The sequence below is a fragment of the Mytilus edulis genome, chromosome 9 (genome assembly GCF_963676685.1).
Source record: "Mytilus edulis chromosome 9, xbMytEdul2.2, whole genome shotgun sequence".
In the NCBI taxonomy this organism is placed as follows: domain Eukaryota; kingdom Metazoa; phylum Mollusca; class Bivalvia; order Mytilida; family Mytilidae; genus Mytilus; species Mytilus edulis.
Window position 1 is genome coordinate 6,535,787 of NC_092352.1, and position 14,807 is coordinate 6,550,593.

General features: G+C 31.8%; 1 protein-coding gene across 1 annotated transcript in view; it reads left to right on the forward strand.

The window, feature by feature from the left end:
• LOC139489415 (polycystin-1-like) overlaps nucleotides 1-14,807 on the forward strand; it is a 50,913-nt gene that overhangs the window by 31,539 nt on the left and 4,567 nt on the right. The window contains exons 21-33 of the mRNA XM_071275734.1: nucleotides 227-522; nucleotides 4,091-4,245; nucleotides 5,847-6,071; nucleotides 7,071-7,158; nucleotides 7,440-7,596; nucleotides 8,269-8,401; nucleotides 9,376-10,293; nucleotides 10,470-10,690; nucleotides 11,505-11,688; nucleotides 12,257-12,428; nucleotides 12,648-12,761; nucleotides 13,608-13,886; nucleotides 14,465-14,628. Coding sequence (XP_071131835.1) covers nucleotides 227-522; nucleotides 4,091-4,245; nucleotides 5,847-6,071; nucleotides 7,071-7,158; nucleotides 7,440-7,596; nucleotides 8,269-8,401; nucleotides 9,376-10,293; nucleotides 10,470-10,690; nucleotides 11,505-11,688; nucleotides 12,257-12,428; nucleotides 12,648-12,761; nucleotides 13,608-13,886; nucleotides 14,465-14,628 — 3,106 coding nt within the window. The remainder of the gene's footprint in view (nucleotides 1-226; nucleotides 523-4,090; nucleotides 4,246-5,846; nucleotides 6,072-7,070; nucleotides 7,159-7,439; nucleotides 7,597-8,268; nucleotides 8,402-9,375; nucleotides 10,294-10,469; nucleotides 10,691-11,504; nucleotides 11,689-12,256; nucleotides 12,429-12,647; nucleotides 12,762-13,607; nucleotides 13,887-14,464; nucleotides 14,629-14,807) is intronic.

The following is a 14,807-nucleotide window of genomic DNA, read 5'->3' on the forward strand; positions in this document are numbered from 1 at the left end:
TCATGTTAGTCTACACCCACTCAAAAAAGCGATTTACAACAAACTTCATACCCGCCTTCTAAATTATTTTATATTACTGACATTCCATTCAATTAAAATATTATCAAAATAATATATATTGATTTCAAAGTAACGTTTTAAATACCATAACCAAAAAAAATATAAATGACTGACGTTTAGACCATAATGAATTATCCAGTATCTATTATATCTACTATTGTTTCAGAAATGAAACTACGAAATTCTACATTGGGATAAAACATCTTGTTATGAACATGTCTGAAGATCATCCTCTATATTGGCATTATTATTCTACTGCACCCCCTACAACCACGCCACCAACTACGACACCAAAAGTATATACAACAACGTGCAAAATCTTCACCGAAGACGACAAAAATAAGGACATTAAGGATTGGTTGAATTCGTTTTGGGACAAGAAGAAAAGGGGAGAAGGAGACTTGGAAGATGGAGACTTGGAAGATGTAGACTTGGAAGATGGAGAAAGAATTGTTTGTACAAGTAAGTTATTTAACTTCAAAAGAACAACCCTAACAACTGAAATTATTTATATATCTAAGTTTGAAGCTAACTAACTTCAACAAGAACAACTGTTATAAGTTATGTATAATTTGTGTAAGTTCTTTCCGCGGATAAAGCAGAAACCATTTTTGAATACAAAATTTAACAGTATTCAAACCAATTTTCATTAGATGTTATTGACTTTGAACTAGCTTTCAGTTTATGTTGTAAGGGATGATAGATGAGTACTATCAAATACCTTGCTACGTTCTGTCTGTGTTTTTGTTTGATGTTTTTCTGCTTTGTATCGATATAATTAGCTAAGACAGTTTCAACTAATTATTTTGTTTCATTTGTTATGGTGTGCTGTTACACCACTGTTTCAGGTTAGATGGATAGTAGAACGCTTACAAACATGTTCACCTTACCGCATTCTTTATGTGACTGACTGAAGTCAGGAGCCTGCAGTTCAGTGTTTGTTCTGGTTCATATTTGTTTTTCGAAAATTGCTTTGTTACAAACTAGGCTGCTACTTTTCTCAAGTAATTTTTTTTTTATATTTTTCATGTCAGGGTCTTTTTATAGCCAACTACACGGTATGTTCTTTTCTCATTGTTTTAGACAGTACGGTTGCCTATAATTGCAGATATTCATTTCATGTGAACTTTGATGGATAGTTTGCATTCATTTGAGATCATACCACGTCTTCTTATTTTCATATGGATAACACATTTAATTAATTATATACCAAGAGATTCAATATCTATAAGGCATAGTACAAGGCTTTTTTTTTTTTAAGAAAGCGTTTTAGAGAAATCAAATAAATCAAAGATATTTTTTTTGAACTTTGAAATAGTAATATAGTACTGATAAGATGTATGTTGTATGCACATTTCGAGTTTATAAATATGGGTTGTTGCCCTTAAACAAGGTGCAAATACTTCAATTGACATGAGACATTTTTAGCTCACTTTTCCGAAAGGAAATGTGAGCTTTTGCCATCACTTGGCGTCCGTCGTCGTCGTAAACTATTTCAAAGATCTTCTCCTCTGAAACTACTGAACCAATTCAAACCAAACTTCATCTGATTGATTCCTAGGGTATCTAGAATAAAGTTTATGTTTTAATTTCCATTTTATTAAAAAACATGGCCGCCATGGCTAAAAATAGAACATAGGTGTAAAATGCAGTTTTTAGCTTATAACTTAAAAACCAAAGCATTTAGAGCAAATCTGACGGGATAAAATTGTTTTTAGGTCAAGATCTATCTGCCCTGAAATTTTCAGATGAATCGGACAACCCGTTGTTAGGTTGCTGCCCCTGAATTGGTTATTTTAAGGAAATTTTGCTGTTTTTGGTTATTATCATGAATATTATTATAGATAGAGATAAACTGTAAACAGCAAAAATTTTCAGCAAAGTAAGATTTACAAATAAGTCAATATGATCGAAATGGTCAGTTGACCCCTTTAGGAGTTATAGCCCTTTTTAACCATTTTCCGTAAATCTTAGTAATCTTTTACAAAAATCTTCTCCTCTAAAACTGCTGGGTCAAATTGAACCAAACTTGGCAACAATCATCATTGGGGTATCTAGTTTAAAAATTGTGTCCATTGACCCGGCCAACCAACCGAGATGGCCACCATGGCTAAAAATAGAACATAGGGGTACAATCAGTTTTTGGCTTAAAAATTGTTTATCAGGTCAAGATCTATCTGCCCTGAAATTTTCAGATGAATCAGACAACCGATTGTTAGGTTGCTGCCTCTGAATTGGTTATTTTAAGGAAATTTTGCTGTTTTTGGTTATTATCATGAATATTATTATAGATAGAGATAAACTGTAAACAGCAAAAATGTTCAGCAAAGTAAGATTTACAAATAAGTCAACATGACCGAAATGGAATGGTCAGTTGACCCCTTTAGGAGTTATGGCCCTTTATAGTCAATTTTTAACCATTTTACGTAAATCTTAGTTATCTTTTACAAAAATCTACTCCTCTGAAACTACTGGGCCAAATTTAACCAAACATGGCCAAAATCATTATTAGGGTATCTAGTTTAAAAGTTGTGTCCGGTGACCCGGCTAACCAACCAAGATGGCCGCCATGGCTAAAAATAGAACATAGGGGTCAAATGCAGTTTTTAGCTTATAATTCAAAAACCAAAGCATTTAGAGCAAATCTGACAGCAGTAAAATTGTTTATCAGGTCAAGATCTATCTGCCCTGAAATTTTCAGATGAATCGGACAATCCGTTGTTGGGTTGCCGCCCCTGAATTGGTAATTTTAAGGAAATTTTGCTGTTTTTGGTTATTATCTTGAATATTATTATAGATGTAGATAAACTGTAAACAGCAATAATGTAATGCTTGAGGTATACAATGTTTTTTTTTATACTTTCATCATAAATTATATTATGAACACGAGACAAACGAGACATTTCAGTGTGTCATGTCTTGTTTTTGCTTTTGAAGAAGATATGACAGAATCGAAGAACCATTTATATAAATTGAAAACCCAAAATAATCATTCATGGAAGATTTAAGCAAACAATTTAAGGTGAGCGATTCAGGCTCTTGAGAGCCTCTTGTTATAATCCTTCGGGTTTTATGTTTGTTTCTGGTGTTGGGTCATGAGCGTGCTTATTGAAATCTCACTCAATGATGAAAAAACATGGCAAATTTTCCCACATAATATAGTACAGAAAACATTGGTGAAAAAAATATGTTTCGCCACTGATGGGTCCTATGAAGACATAATGCGCATTTGGACTACCAAATTCTAAACATTGTCACTTTTATTTTTTTTCGCAATGCTGTATACTTTATACACACGATTTAAAGGAGCAATGGTGTATAAATTATTCAGACAAGACACAACTAAAAAAGTTTTAAGATAAATGACGATATTATATGTGGAGCTCTACAAAGTAATAAATACATTTGACAGCTACTACCAAATATAAGACATCCGTGACAAACAGTTTGGAAATGTCTTGGTTAATTAAATGAATTATAATATTTACTCTTCAAGAATATCTCCAATATCTTAGATCGATAAATGCTGTTTCCAAAACCTGATTCCTTTAGAAAAAAGAACAATATCAGCATCTCTGAATACATAGGTAGTGTCTGCTTTATTTGTGACAACCATTTTATGATAATATGATAAAAAGCAGTGGGGATATTTGCCGTTCGGTGATGTCATTAATATAGACTGTTCATGCCCCAATACCGGACGTGACATATATGTCATAATGGCCATTCAAATAATGCTGAATATTACAAATTATGTTAGTTGTGTTCGTCATTAGTTTAGCAATAATAAGTGAGGTCACTTATGGTGAATACTATCAAATAGGATACTTAATTGCTTTTGGTTATTTCGGAATTGAGACGTGGAAAGATAAACATATACTATTGTTTAGTGGAAACAGCGACACATGTGTATCTGTCTTGATGGAAGGACAACTTCCTTGTGAGTCTAGCAGTATTGCTGCAAAATGAATTAAGACCAATTAAAATGGTCTACCTTCTACCTTGTATATCTTCAATCGTTCAATTGCAGCTTACCCAATACCAAAAGGGCCGAAAACCCCCAAGCCTACACAACCACCACCTGAACCTGCATACAAACAAGCTGTTTATCGTATTAGCATATTTAGTGCATACTGCATTTGGTGGGACAGAATGACAGATCAATGGTCCAACGAAGGTTGTGAGGTTAGTTTACAAACATTGATACCTGATAAATATTAATATGAGTAATATTCGGAACAAAGAATACATGGTTGATAGGGGTATAGTTCACTGAACTCCACTACGATAAAAGTCAAACGGCATTTAGAGGTTAACAAATGGTTGATAGAAAATATGAATAAACGCATAATGAAAATCTTGTCAGAAGAAATTCTAATCCCTATGAAGTCGATATAATAAACAACCAAAACAAAAGTATAAGTAAATCGATAATGTTATAATCGTATCGAAGAATGAAAACAATTAATGATATCACACAAAAGAACAAACTTCATCTGGTGACATACTGCTTTCCCACAATTTAATATCTGCGACTTTGCTTCAAGGTAAATTCCACACAGTAATGTTATAAAGAGTATATGAAGATGTCATCTTGTTAAATGCTCAAAAACACCAATTATTTACATGATGGCTGCTAGTTGTTATCTACAACATAACATAAGACGTACATTCAAGACTACATGTTAACGACGAATCAATAAGTCAGTGACACATGCGCACATATGTATACACTATTATACACAAATATTCACAGACATTCACATATAACAAGTTAATAGAAAAATGTCAAATACTTTCTAATTATCATGAACTTTCTCATTTAAATTGTTTAATACGAAAAAAAAACCGTTATAACGCCTGCAAATTAGTTGGAAACCAGGCGTTACAAGATTTCATGGTAAAGGAGTATATATAAACGTAAATTCATTTTAGTAAAATGAAATAAGCTAGGCTTAACTTTGTTACTGGTGCAAGACAGTTTTGAGGGCGCAAATATTGACATCAAAAAAGTTTTATAACAAAGGATTAGTGTGTGTTTTTCAAAAATTGCGGCTTCGATATTTTCTGGCCAGAATTGGTCATATGTTTATAGCGTCATAAATATTCATGCGATGCTTGCTTGTTGTGTGCCTTGAACAATTTAAAATTTGAAAAATAAGAAGTCACAATCATGTTGAAGAATCAAACTAGAGGATTTAAAGAAAAAAGTCAATTTCAGTTGAACAAACTACACATAAATCAGATGTATTTGCCTGCTAAATGTTTGAGTAGATAAGCTTAACTTATTTGTACAATTGCCTTCATAATATTAACAGAATGGAATCTTTCACATGTGTCATAATTATCACTTGTTTTTTCTTTCTGCTTTTCTATTCTTTTGATCTAATGAAGGATTATTTGCAAAATGCAAACCGAAGTGTTTTGGATAAATTTCTTATCTGTTTTTTTTTCAAAATTGGGTTATTTTTTTTATCTTGTTACTTTTTTTTTTAAAAGTTTTTTTAATTTCTCAGGATCTTTACCTAAACTATTTATTTCTTGAGTATAGGTTATTGTTCTTTTAGTCTCATTTATACTGATTAAATTATAGATACTCAAACTAAAAATCCCAATAACTAATTAAAACAATTTTTAAACAACAACCGTATTGTTGACATGAAATATGCAAAGTAAAATTTTAAGCACTACACTTATTTTTCATGTCGGATTTTGCGTTCTATATTGCTTACTCTTGTAAATATATCAAATGATATTAAAAACTCATCATTCTTTTTATGTTTTAGGTCGGGCCACTGTCAACACCAGATCGCATCCATTGTTTATCTAACCATTTGACATCGTTTGCTGCTGGGTTCGCTGTACCTATGAATACTATAGATCTCAACGATTCAGCATTCACAAAATTAGACGAGAATCCTATCATATTTTGTACTATGGTATCTTTAATGTGTCTATATGTTCTAATGTGTATTTGGGCAAGGAAAAGAGATTTAATGGACAAAATCATGGTAAGATTAAAAACGTTTCTTCAACTTTTTTTTTTTTTTAGTTTTTAACTGCCTTGTATTTTTCCTTTTTGTGAAAATAAACAACATTTTCTTCTTTCTTCTGCCAGTTTGAGTTCAAAACAATCTTTTCTTCATTCATTCGTATGTTCTCCAAGGAAAATTCAAAACAGAAAGTCTCTCATCAAAGGGTAAAATCAAAAACTCAAAAATATCGAACGAATAGATAACAACTGTTATATATTTCCATATTCAATGTCATAATGGCATGGCTTAAGAATGTGTGAGATGAGTCCAATAATCGGAGGAGTAAATAGTTTAAGTATAATTGTTTGAAAATATGAAAAAAATATTGAAATTTTTCCTTGAAAGCATATTATTGTTGAATTATAAGTAAATATTTATCGAATTTACCAGGATTATAATTTAGTACGCCAGACGCGCATTGCTTCTACATAAGACTCATCAGTGATTCTCATATCAAAATATTTATAAAGCCAAACAAGTACAAAGTTGAAGAGCATTGAGAATAAAAAAAAATCCAAAACATTGTGCCAAATACGGCTAAGGTAATCTATGTCTGAGATAAGAAAGTCCTTAGTTTTTCGAAAAATTCAAAGTTTTCTAAACAGGAAATTTATAAAAATGACCACATTATTGAAATTCATGCCAATAAGGAAGTGTTGACTACTGAGGTGGTGATACCAGCTCGAGGACGAAACGTCCACCAGCAGTGGCATTGACCCAGTGGTGTAAATAGTTTAATTTATAATTTAGTTCGCCGCCAGACACGCGTTTCGTCTACATAAGATTCATCAGTGACGCTCATATAAAATATGACCCGGGTTTTGAAGAAAAGGTTTACATGCATGTATATAAGGTATAAAAATATACGTCACAAACAAGTAAATATATAGAATTAAAACCCGAAATTAAACCAGATAAATGATTGTCAACAACAGCTTATTACTTATATTTATATGCTATAATTCTGTTTACTAGGCTGGATCGTCACCTCTACCAGATAATGATCCCAGAGATAAATATCTGTATGAAATTCAGGTCTTCACAGGATCCAGAAAAGGAGCAGGTAATGGCTCAAGAATTTTGATAAATCTACCAAAAAAAATGATTTTTAACTTTTAATTACTAGTATATTTTAATAATATATTCCAAATAAATCACAAGCTTTTAGTTCTGCGAATATTAAAGCTATCACTAAAATGAAGATCAATTGCAGAAAATAGAATATATATTGTTAAACAATATTTGTTACAGATCAATGACTTTAATTGTATTGCCATGACATTAGAAGTACATGTATGTACATTAGCAACCCTTTAAAACATTCGTAAATATTTGATTTAAAAGGGACCACAGCCAAAGTTTCCTTTATACTTACTGGAGAAAAAGAAGAAACATCTCCACGGTTTCTTGCTGATGAAAAAAGGCCGGTATTACAAGCATCCAACATTGATGGGTTTGTTATGGCAGTTCCTAAGCCACTTGGGAAACTAACACATCTGAGGTACATGGATAACAAAGCACTATAAACACTATAAAGGACATTATAGATAAGGATAAATTAGTATGCATTAAACGCAAAGTAACTTAGAACTACCTAGAAATGTATTTTTTTCGGATTCTGAATGCATGTTAAACCACTTGGCAACAAGTATACTAGTATCAAACTATCGTGTGTTTGTTCAAATTTAATCTAACCACAACTCTTGAGTTGTTTTCTAAATTCGCACTACTTTATTAGCTGAAAATACAGTATGAGCCTGTCATTTATGAATTCGTTATCAATGATTATTGCTTTGCAAATTGTACCTTTATATATTTGAAGAGAGGCGACAAATACTAAAGGGAATTTATAACTCATAAGTTGAAAATAAACTGACAACGTCATGGCCATAAAAAAGACAAACATCAGTATACAAAATAAACATAGAAATCAAGGTGAGAAACACGAGCACAGCCAAAAGATGGAGTTGGTATCAGTTGCTCCGGACGGATGAGGAGATATTGCTTCACATGTTACACCCGTCGAATTACTGCTATAAAATTGTTGATCAATGTATATCAAATGATCATACATCACTTAATAGAATGAAGTCTTTCTTAGACACCATTATAAATCTTTTCAAGATTTTTTGTCAACACATGGACAGACTGTTACTGCTTTCTATTTCTTCAGAATTTGGCATGACAACATGGGCAGTAATCCACCGTGGTACTTTAGTAGAATGCAGATAGAAGACCTCCAAACTGGGGATAAATATTTCTTTGTGTGCGAAAATTGGTTATCACTTGACGACGATGATGGCCTAGTATGTTACAATTATGTTTTTTTGTAGAAAAATATTTGATTCTTTACATTTTAATAATGACTAACAAAGGGCATTTAAAACATATGGACAAATCATCCGTCATTTAGAGACATTTATGGGAAAAGCAAAAACTTTTCTAGTTAGTTTGTTTTAAGTTGTTTATACTACAAGAAAGAATTTCGTTCTGTTCAAGTTTCACCAATAAAACCAGGCTTTTTTGTGAGACAAATTGAATTTGATCAATGTTGCTTGTGTATGGTTTCTATTGCTTATAATTTATCGTCTTACATAGCATAATTTGATTATTTGAAAGAAATATTGTCCAAACCAATACCAGGCATACAACTTGTTATGCTAGACACGAATTTCGTCTTATTAAATATGAATTGCTTTCAAATGAAAAACATTAGATGTCAAATCAAACATGCAGCAGAGGAGCATTTCAAACAAAAAATATGCAAATTAAATACACAACGACTACACCATATTTGCCGGGGAGAGGAAAACCTTAGATGTTCAAATAATTCAACATTTTCCGTGAACTTACCTGTACCAAGACAGGAATATAACAGCTGTTTTTACTTCATTCCGTTGGTTGATAAAGTCTAAAGTTTAAATTGATGTCTGTTTGTATGGACTTCCCATTTTGAATTTAGCTTGGAGTTCTGAAGTTTGGTTATATCTTTTCACAAAATAATATGGTTTTATCTCCAATGCGGGTTTAATATATAGAATGACAGATTTCAATGTATTTATTACTAGCCAGGTTATTTTTTTACGCTCATAAAGTTCAAATAATTATATTTTTATGTGTTAATCTTAAATATTTAGTCAACAAATTCTTCTTTCATGGAACGAGATAAATTTAGTACTAGTAATGCAGAGGAATATTAATGTAACAGAGAATGGTACAATGATAAAACACATTATGCAAAGTTATGAAAAAGTAATAGATGCCAATTGTATATTTTTAGATTGACAGAATGATACCTGTTGCTGGTCGTGCCGAACTAACCAGTTTTAACTATCTTTTCTGGACAAAAACAAAATACAGCTTGGCTGATGGTCATTTATGGTTTTCTATCTTTAAACGTCCTGCTAAAAGTAATTTCACTCGTATTCAGCGATTAACATGCTGCTTGTCACTACTTTTTGCTACCATGGTTACAAGTATTGCATTTTATAAGTCTGATGAGGGGTCAAATCCAAAGGAGTATGGAGTAGGTCCAATAGTGGTTACCCCAACAGGATTATATATCGGATTAGTCAGCGGCCTAATGTCACTGCCAATCAATCTATTAATTGTAGCATTATTTCGCTATTCAAAACCATATCCCAAGAAGATTGAAGAAACACTTGCATACCGATTTTATAGCAAGTTTCTATGTTTTGCCTGTGTCAAAAGGAAAGTTCATGGTATGGATGAAAAACAGAGGGAAGAAGTAAAAAATAATATGGTTGAGAATGCAAAGAAAGAAAGAACAAGAGAAAAATCAGATCTTGACCCTGATGCTGTCAAAGTAGAATTGGAAAATGAGCTTGAAATGTTAGAGAGAGGCGAATGTTTTGACGATAAAGACGATACTCACCAGAACGACAATGATAGGAGTGTTCATCCTCCTCCAGATAAATATATGAAAAAACCATCAGCAGAGCTTAATCCAGTTCCTAGGGCACTTACATTTAAAAAAGATGACAAAACGAAAAAGCCCTTCAAACTACCTTATTGGGGAATTTATATTGGTTATGTGATATCATTTTGTACTGTAGCTGTTGCATTTTGGGCAACAGTGGAATTTGGTGGCGTGTTTGGACCAAAGAAATCTTTAGAATGGCTGGTGTCCTTCTTTATATCCTGTTTTGAGTCAATTTTCTTTTCACAGCCATTAAAGGTAAGTATACAAATTATAAAACCAGTTGTAATCACATAATTTGAATCTTTGAACGTGACTAATAAAATTAAACTTGAATTAAAAAAATACTTTTAAAACTCATGAATTTTGGATTTTGTTTTATAAACAGAGCACGTAATATATTAATAATTCATAGATAATATACCACATTTTAGGTGATTATCATAGCCGTCATATATGCGGTTTTTATTAAGAAACCTGAAGCCAACGATGACGATAACGATAAACAGCTAGAACCTGGAGAGGAATGGTTACATTCACATATGACTGAGGAAGACTTAAAAAATCCAGATAAAAGAAAGGAATTAGAAAAGATGAAAACATCAGCACCTCTCCCTCCAGAGTTGGATTTCCTAAAGACGGCACGGGAGGAAAGGTCATTATAAGAACAATAGTGTTGTTACATTAAATTTACAATTCAGCGATAATGTTTTTAAGAGTCATTATACACTCAAAAAGAGCCCGACTATATATTGAAAGAAGAAGTTCAACAGTAAAAAGTAAAATCACAAACTCAGAGGAAAATCAAATCGGAAAGTCCCTAAACACATGGCAAAATCAAATGACAAAACACATCAAAAACGAATGGACAAGAACTGTCACATTCCTGACTTGATACAGGCATTTTCAAATGTAGAAAATGGTGGATTAAACCTGGTTTTATAGCGCTAAACCTCTCATTTGGTTGACAGTCTCATCAAATACCGTTATATTTACAATGATGCGTGAACTAAACAGACATAATGAGTCATTATTGATTATTATAACTCATTTGAGCTCAATATAACAAAAAATTGACGAACTCCAATAAAAATTCAAATCGGAATGTTTTCTAAAATTTGAAAATGCCTGTACCAAGTCAGGAATATTACAGTTCTTGTCCATTCGTTTTTGATGTGTTTTGTCATTTGATTTTGCCATGTGATTATGGACTTTCCGATTTGATTTTCCTCTGAATTCAGTATTTTTGTGATTTGTATTTTTTTTTTCCTTATCAAAAAATCACAAAAATACTGAACTTAGAGGAAAATCAATTCGGAAAGTCCATAATCACATGGCAAAATCAAATAACAAAACGCATCAAAAACGAATGGACAAGAACTGTCATATTCCTGACTTGGTACAGGCATTTTCAAATTATGCTTTAGTTAAATAACTTATCCATGTTTTGATTTTGTCTATTTATTTAGAGCTCATGAAATGGCAATGTATTCCTTGCTGAAAGAGATAGCTATCTGTGTGTTTTTCCTGTATTTTGTGTTGATGATAGCCTATTCCAACCGAGATCCTTGGTCATATAATCAGTACACTACTTACAACAACATGTTTAATCTAGGATCATTTTCTCCATCTTATACCGTTCAGTTCGATCAGGTAAAGGATTAAAAATACATTATCTATTAAAATCTATATTATAAATGTGTGCGTTAATAGAAGCCATGGTGTACACTGTTAAATGCTACGAACTATTTTTGTTTTGTTTTATTTATGTGGATCCTTTATCTGCATCTAATGCAAGAAATACTCTTGAGATTCATAAGTCTTACATATTAGTCCATACTCAAACATTTTCAAAGCTGAATTTATTAAGCACGTCGTATCTTTAGTGTCAAAATGAATAAAGCATATAATCTCGCATTCAAAAAGATTGACATTTCAATTTTTTTAATTTTCTATTAATAAACATACATAACATATAAAATTCATAAAACAAATTGATTCTAAATAATCTCTTCATTTCTTGACATGATCCCAAACCTAACAAAAGTCACATTTAAAAAGAAGTTGTCATTGTGAAATTCTAGTCATTTAACTTTTCGTGTTTTCGTCTTTGTGTGTATGACATTAATTTATCATTATTTGAAGATAAAATACTGAATACTAAATACTTAGAATAATCCCCTTATACTTCAATAAGTAATATATACAACTATATTTTCAGGTAAACTCTATAGCCCAGTTTTGGAATTGGACACAAAATGCCTTATTAAATAGTCTGTATTACACAGACTGGTATAACGGTGATGTGTTTACAGATAGCTCAAGTCTAATTCAAGATAAACAGACTCTACTGGTAGGAAGTGCTAGACTACGCCAACTTAGAACTATTCCTTGTAAGTATTAATACATGGTTCATAGAACGGTTTGAGTAATTGAATTATTATTTCGTTTTTATAGCAAAACACAATGACAGTTAAGCTATTTTTAAGTTTGAGTATTTGTTAAATATTTGTTAAAAGCAAATTATGATAAACGATTAATAGATGTTCTGCTATGGTTGTGTCCTGTATATCTACTTAATATATTTGTTAACACAATATATGTGTTTTCAGACAAATGCGTTGCACCTTTAGATTATTTAATAGAATACTGCAGAGATGACTACAGCTCTTTTTCGGAAGATAAAAAAGACTACAAACTTAAATGGGATCCGTTAGACGCATCAGGTAAGTCACGGCGTACAATATAGTATAACTCTACGAATGAAATGTTAGTGATTTATGCCTTATCAGAAATTTTGACCTTTTTCTGAATATCAAATTGTGTTTTTTATAACCAACTAATTGACAATAATTAGACTATATATATGATGTCTGTTCCAAGTCAGGAATATAACAATTATTTTCCATGCGTTTGATGTATCTGAGCTTGTCATTTATCCAAATACAATGAAATGAGAACAATCTCAAATTGAAAACAAAACAAAAACATACCTATCAGTTAACACGAATATATTCATTCGATATCTGTAACCAGTTCCGTATGTTCAAATCACTTGTAAAATGTCATAAAGATCTGATAAATTATGCATTAAGGCATCTGTTTTTGTAAATAAAATTTTGAATTTTTCGAAATACTAAGGACTTCAGATCCCAGGACAAAATAAGCTAAGCTGTAATTGTGACAAATAATTAAGGACATTTTGGCCCTCAATGCTCTTTAACTTCGTACTTTATTTGCCCTTTTTAGTCGTTTTGATTTGAGCGTCATTGAAGAGTCTTGTAAATATGGACCCTAAATATCTCTATGGGCATGTGACCCCGTTAAGATAATACTTATAAGTGTGATACATGTAGATGTTCCTTATTAATAACCAATAGCAATCAATTCATATAAGTCTCAATCCCTCATATCTTAAACTCGACGTACAAATTTTGTGATGTGTGAAGTCGGAATTAATATTTGTATAATTGAGATCTTTCGCTGTGTGTCTTCCTTATCTATCAAGTACAAAACTCTTGCTCTTGTGATGATATCACAATCTTATACATTGATATTTATTAACATTGAAGATCCTACAGATATCCCAGACAGTCTATTCAGCTACAGCCAATCAAGTGATATAGATGGCTATCCGTACTGGGGTATATTTTCTACTTATGGTGGTGGTGGATATGTGGCAGATCTTGGTACTACCATGACGGATGCCTCTTCAGTGATAGATACTCTAATGGAAAATAACTGGGTCGATAACAATACCAGGGCAATTTTCATTGAAGTCAACTTATATAACCCTAATAATAATCTATTCGGTATCTGTCTGTATGTCCTGGAGTTTTTACAGACAGGAGGTATATATTTGTTATTTATTATTTCGGTTTAATGAAGCATGTCATTTAGTGTGCTTTAACAATATTTCAATTTGCAAATAGTCGTCCATTGACGATTTGGTTTGAATGAAAACATTAATCACAGTGATTTTATTTTAAATTCGAACCACAAAAAACATTATAGAAGTTGACCACCACAAAAGTCTGTCAAATGAAATCCTGCAGTATCAAACAAAAACATGTATGAAGCACGAAGCGTCTGTAAATTGATTAACAATAGCAGCACACACAGATTAATTTTGAATGAGGTATGGAAGTGGATCTTAACATTCAACTTCTTCTTAGCTTGGGTTTCAAAGAAAATATTGCTGTTAAAAGGCACAGAAGTTTACGACAATCATCAAATATTGAAATTAGCATAAATTGACAATAGATGACAACTCGATTTGTAAATTATTTTTTTTTTGTAATATTTAAAAAAAAAAAAAAATTGTCACTTTAAAAGCAGGCTTCACCAATGTTTTAGTGCAAAACTGGAAATTTAATTAAATGTAAAGCCACACATTTCAATTTAAAATGAACTTCTATTTTGATTCCAGGCATTGAACCATTCGAAAGATTCTTCATATTTCGTTTAGACCGGTATAGTAATGGATTCATGTATTTTGTTATGGCTATTGAGTTGATTACCATGGCCTTCGTTATATTTTACACTGTAACAGAAGTCAAGAAAATACGAAAACTGAAGAAAGATTATTTCAAGGTAACTTATTTTTATTACTTCATCTGATTTTTATAGTTCGTTTTTATTTTGTACTGTTATACCACTTACCCAGTTTAGGGGAGGGTTGGGATCCCGCTAACATGTTTAACACCGCCACTTTCTGTATGTATATGGCTGTCCCAAGACATGAGTCTTTAATTCAGTGGTTGTCGTTTGTT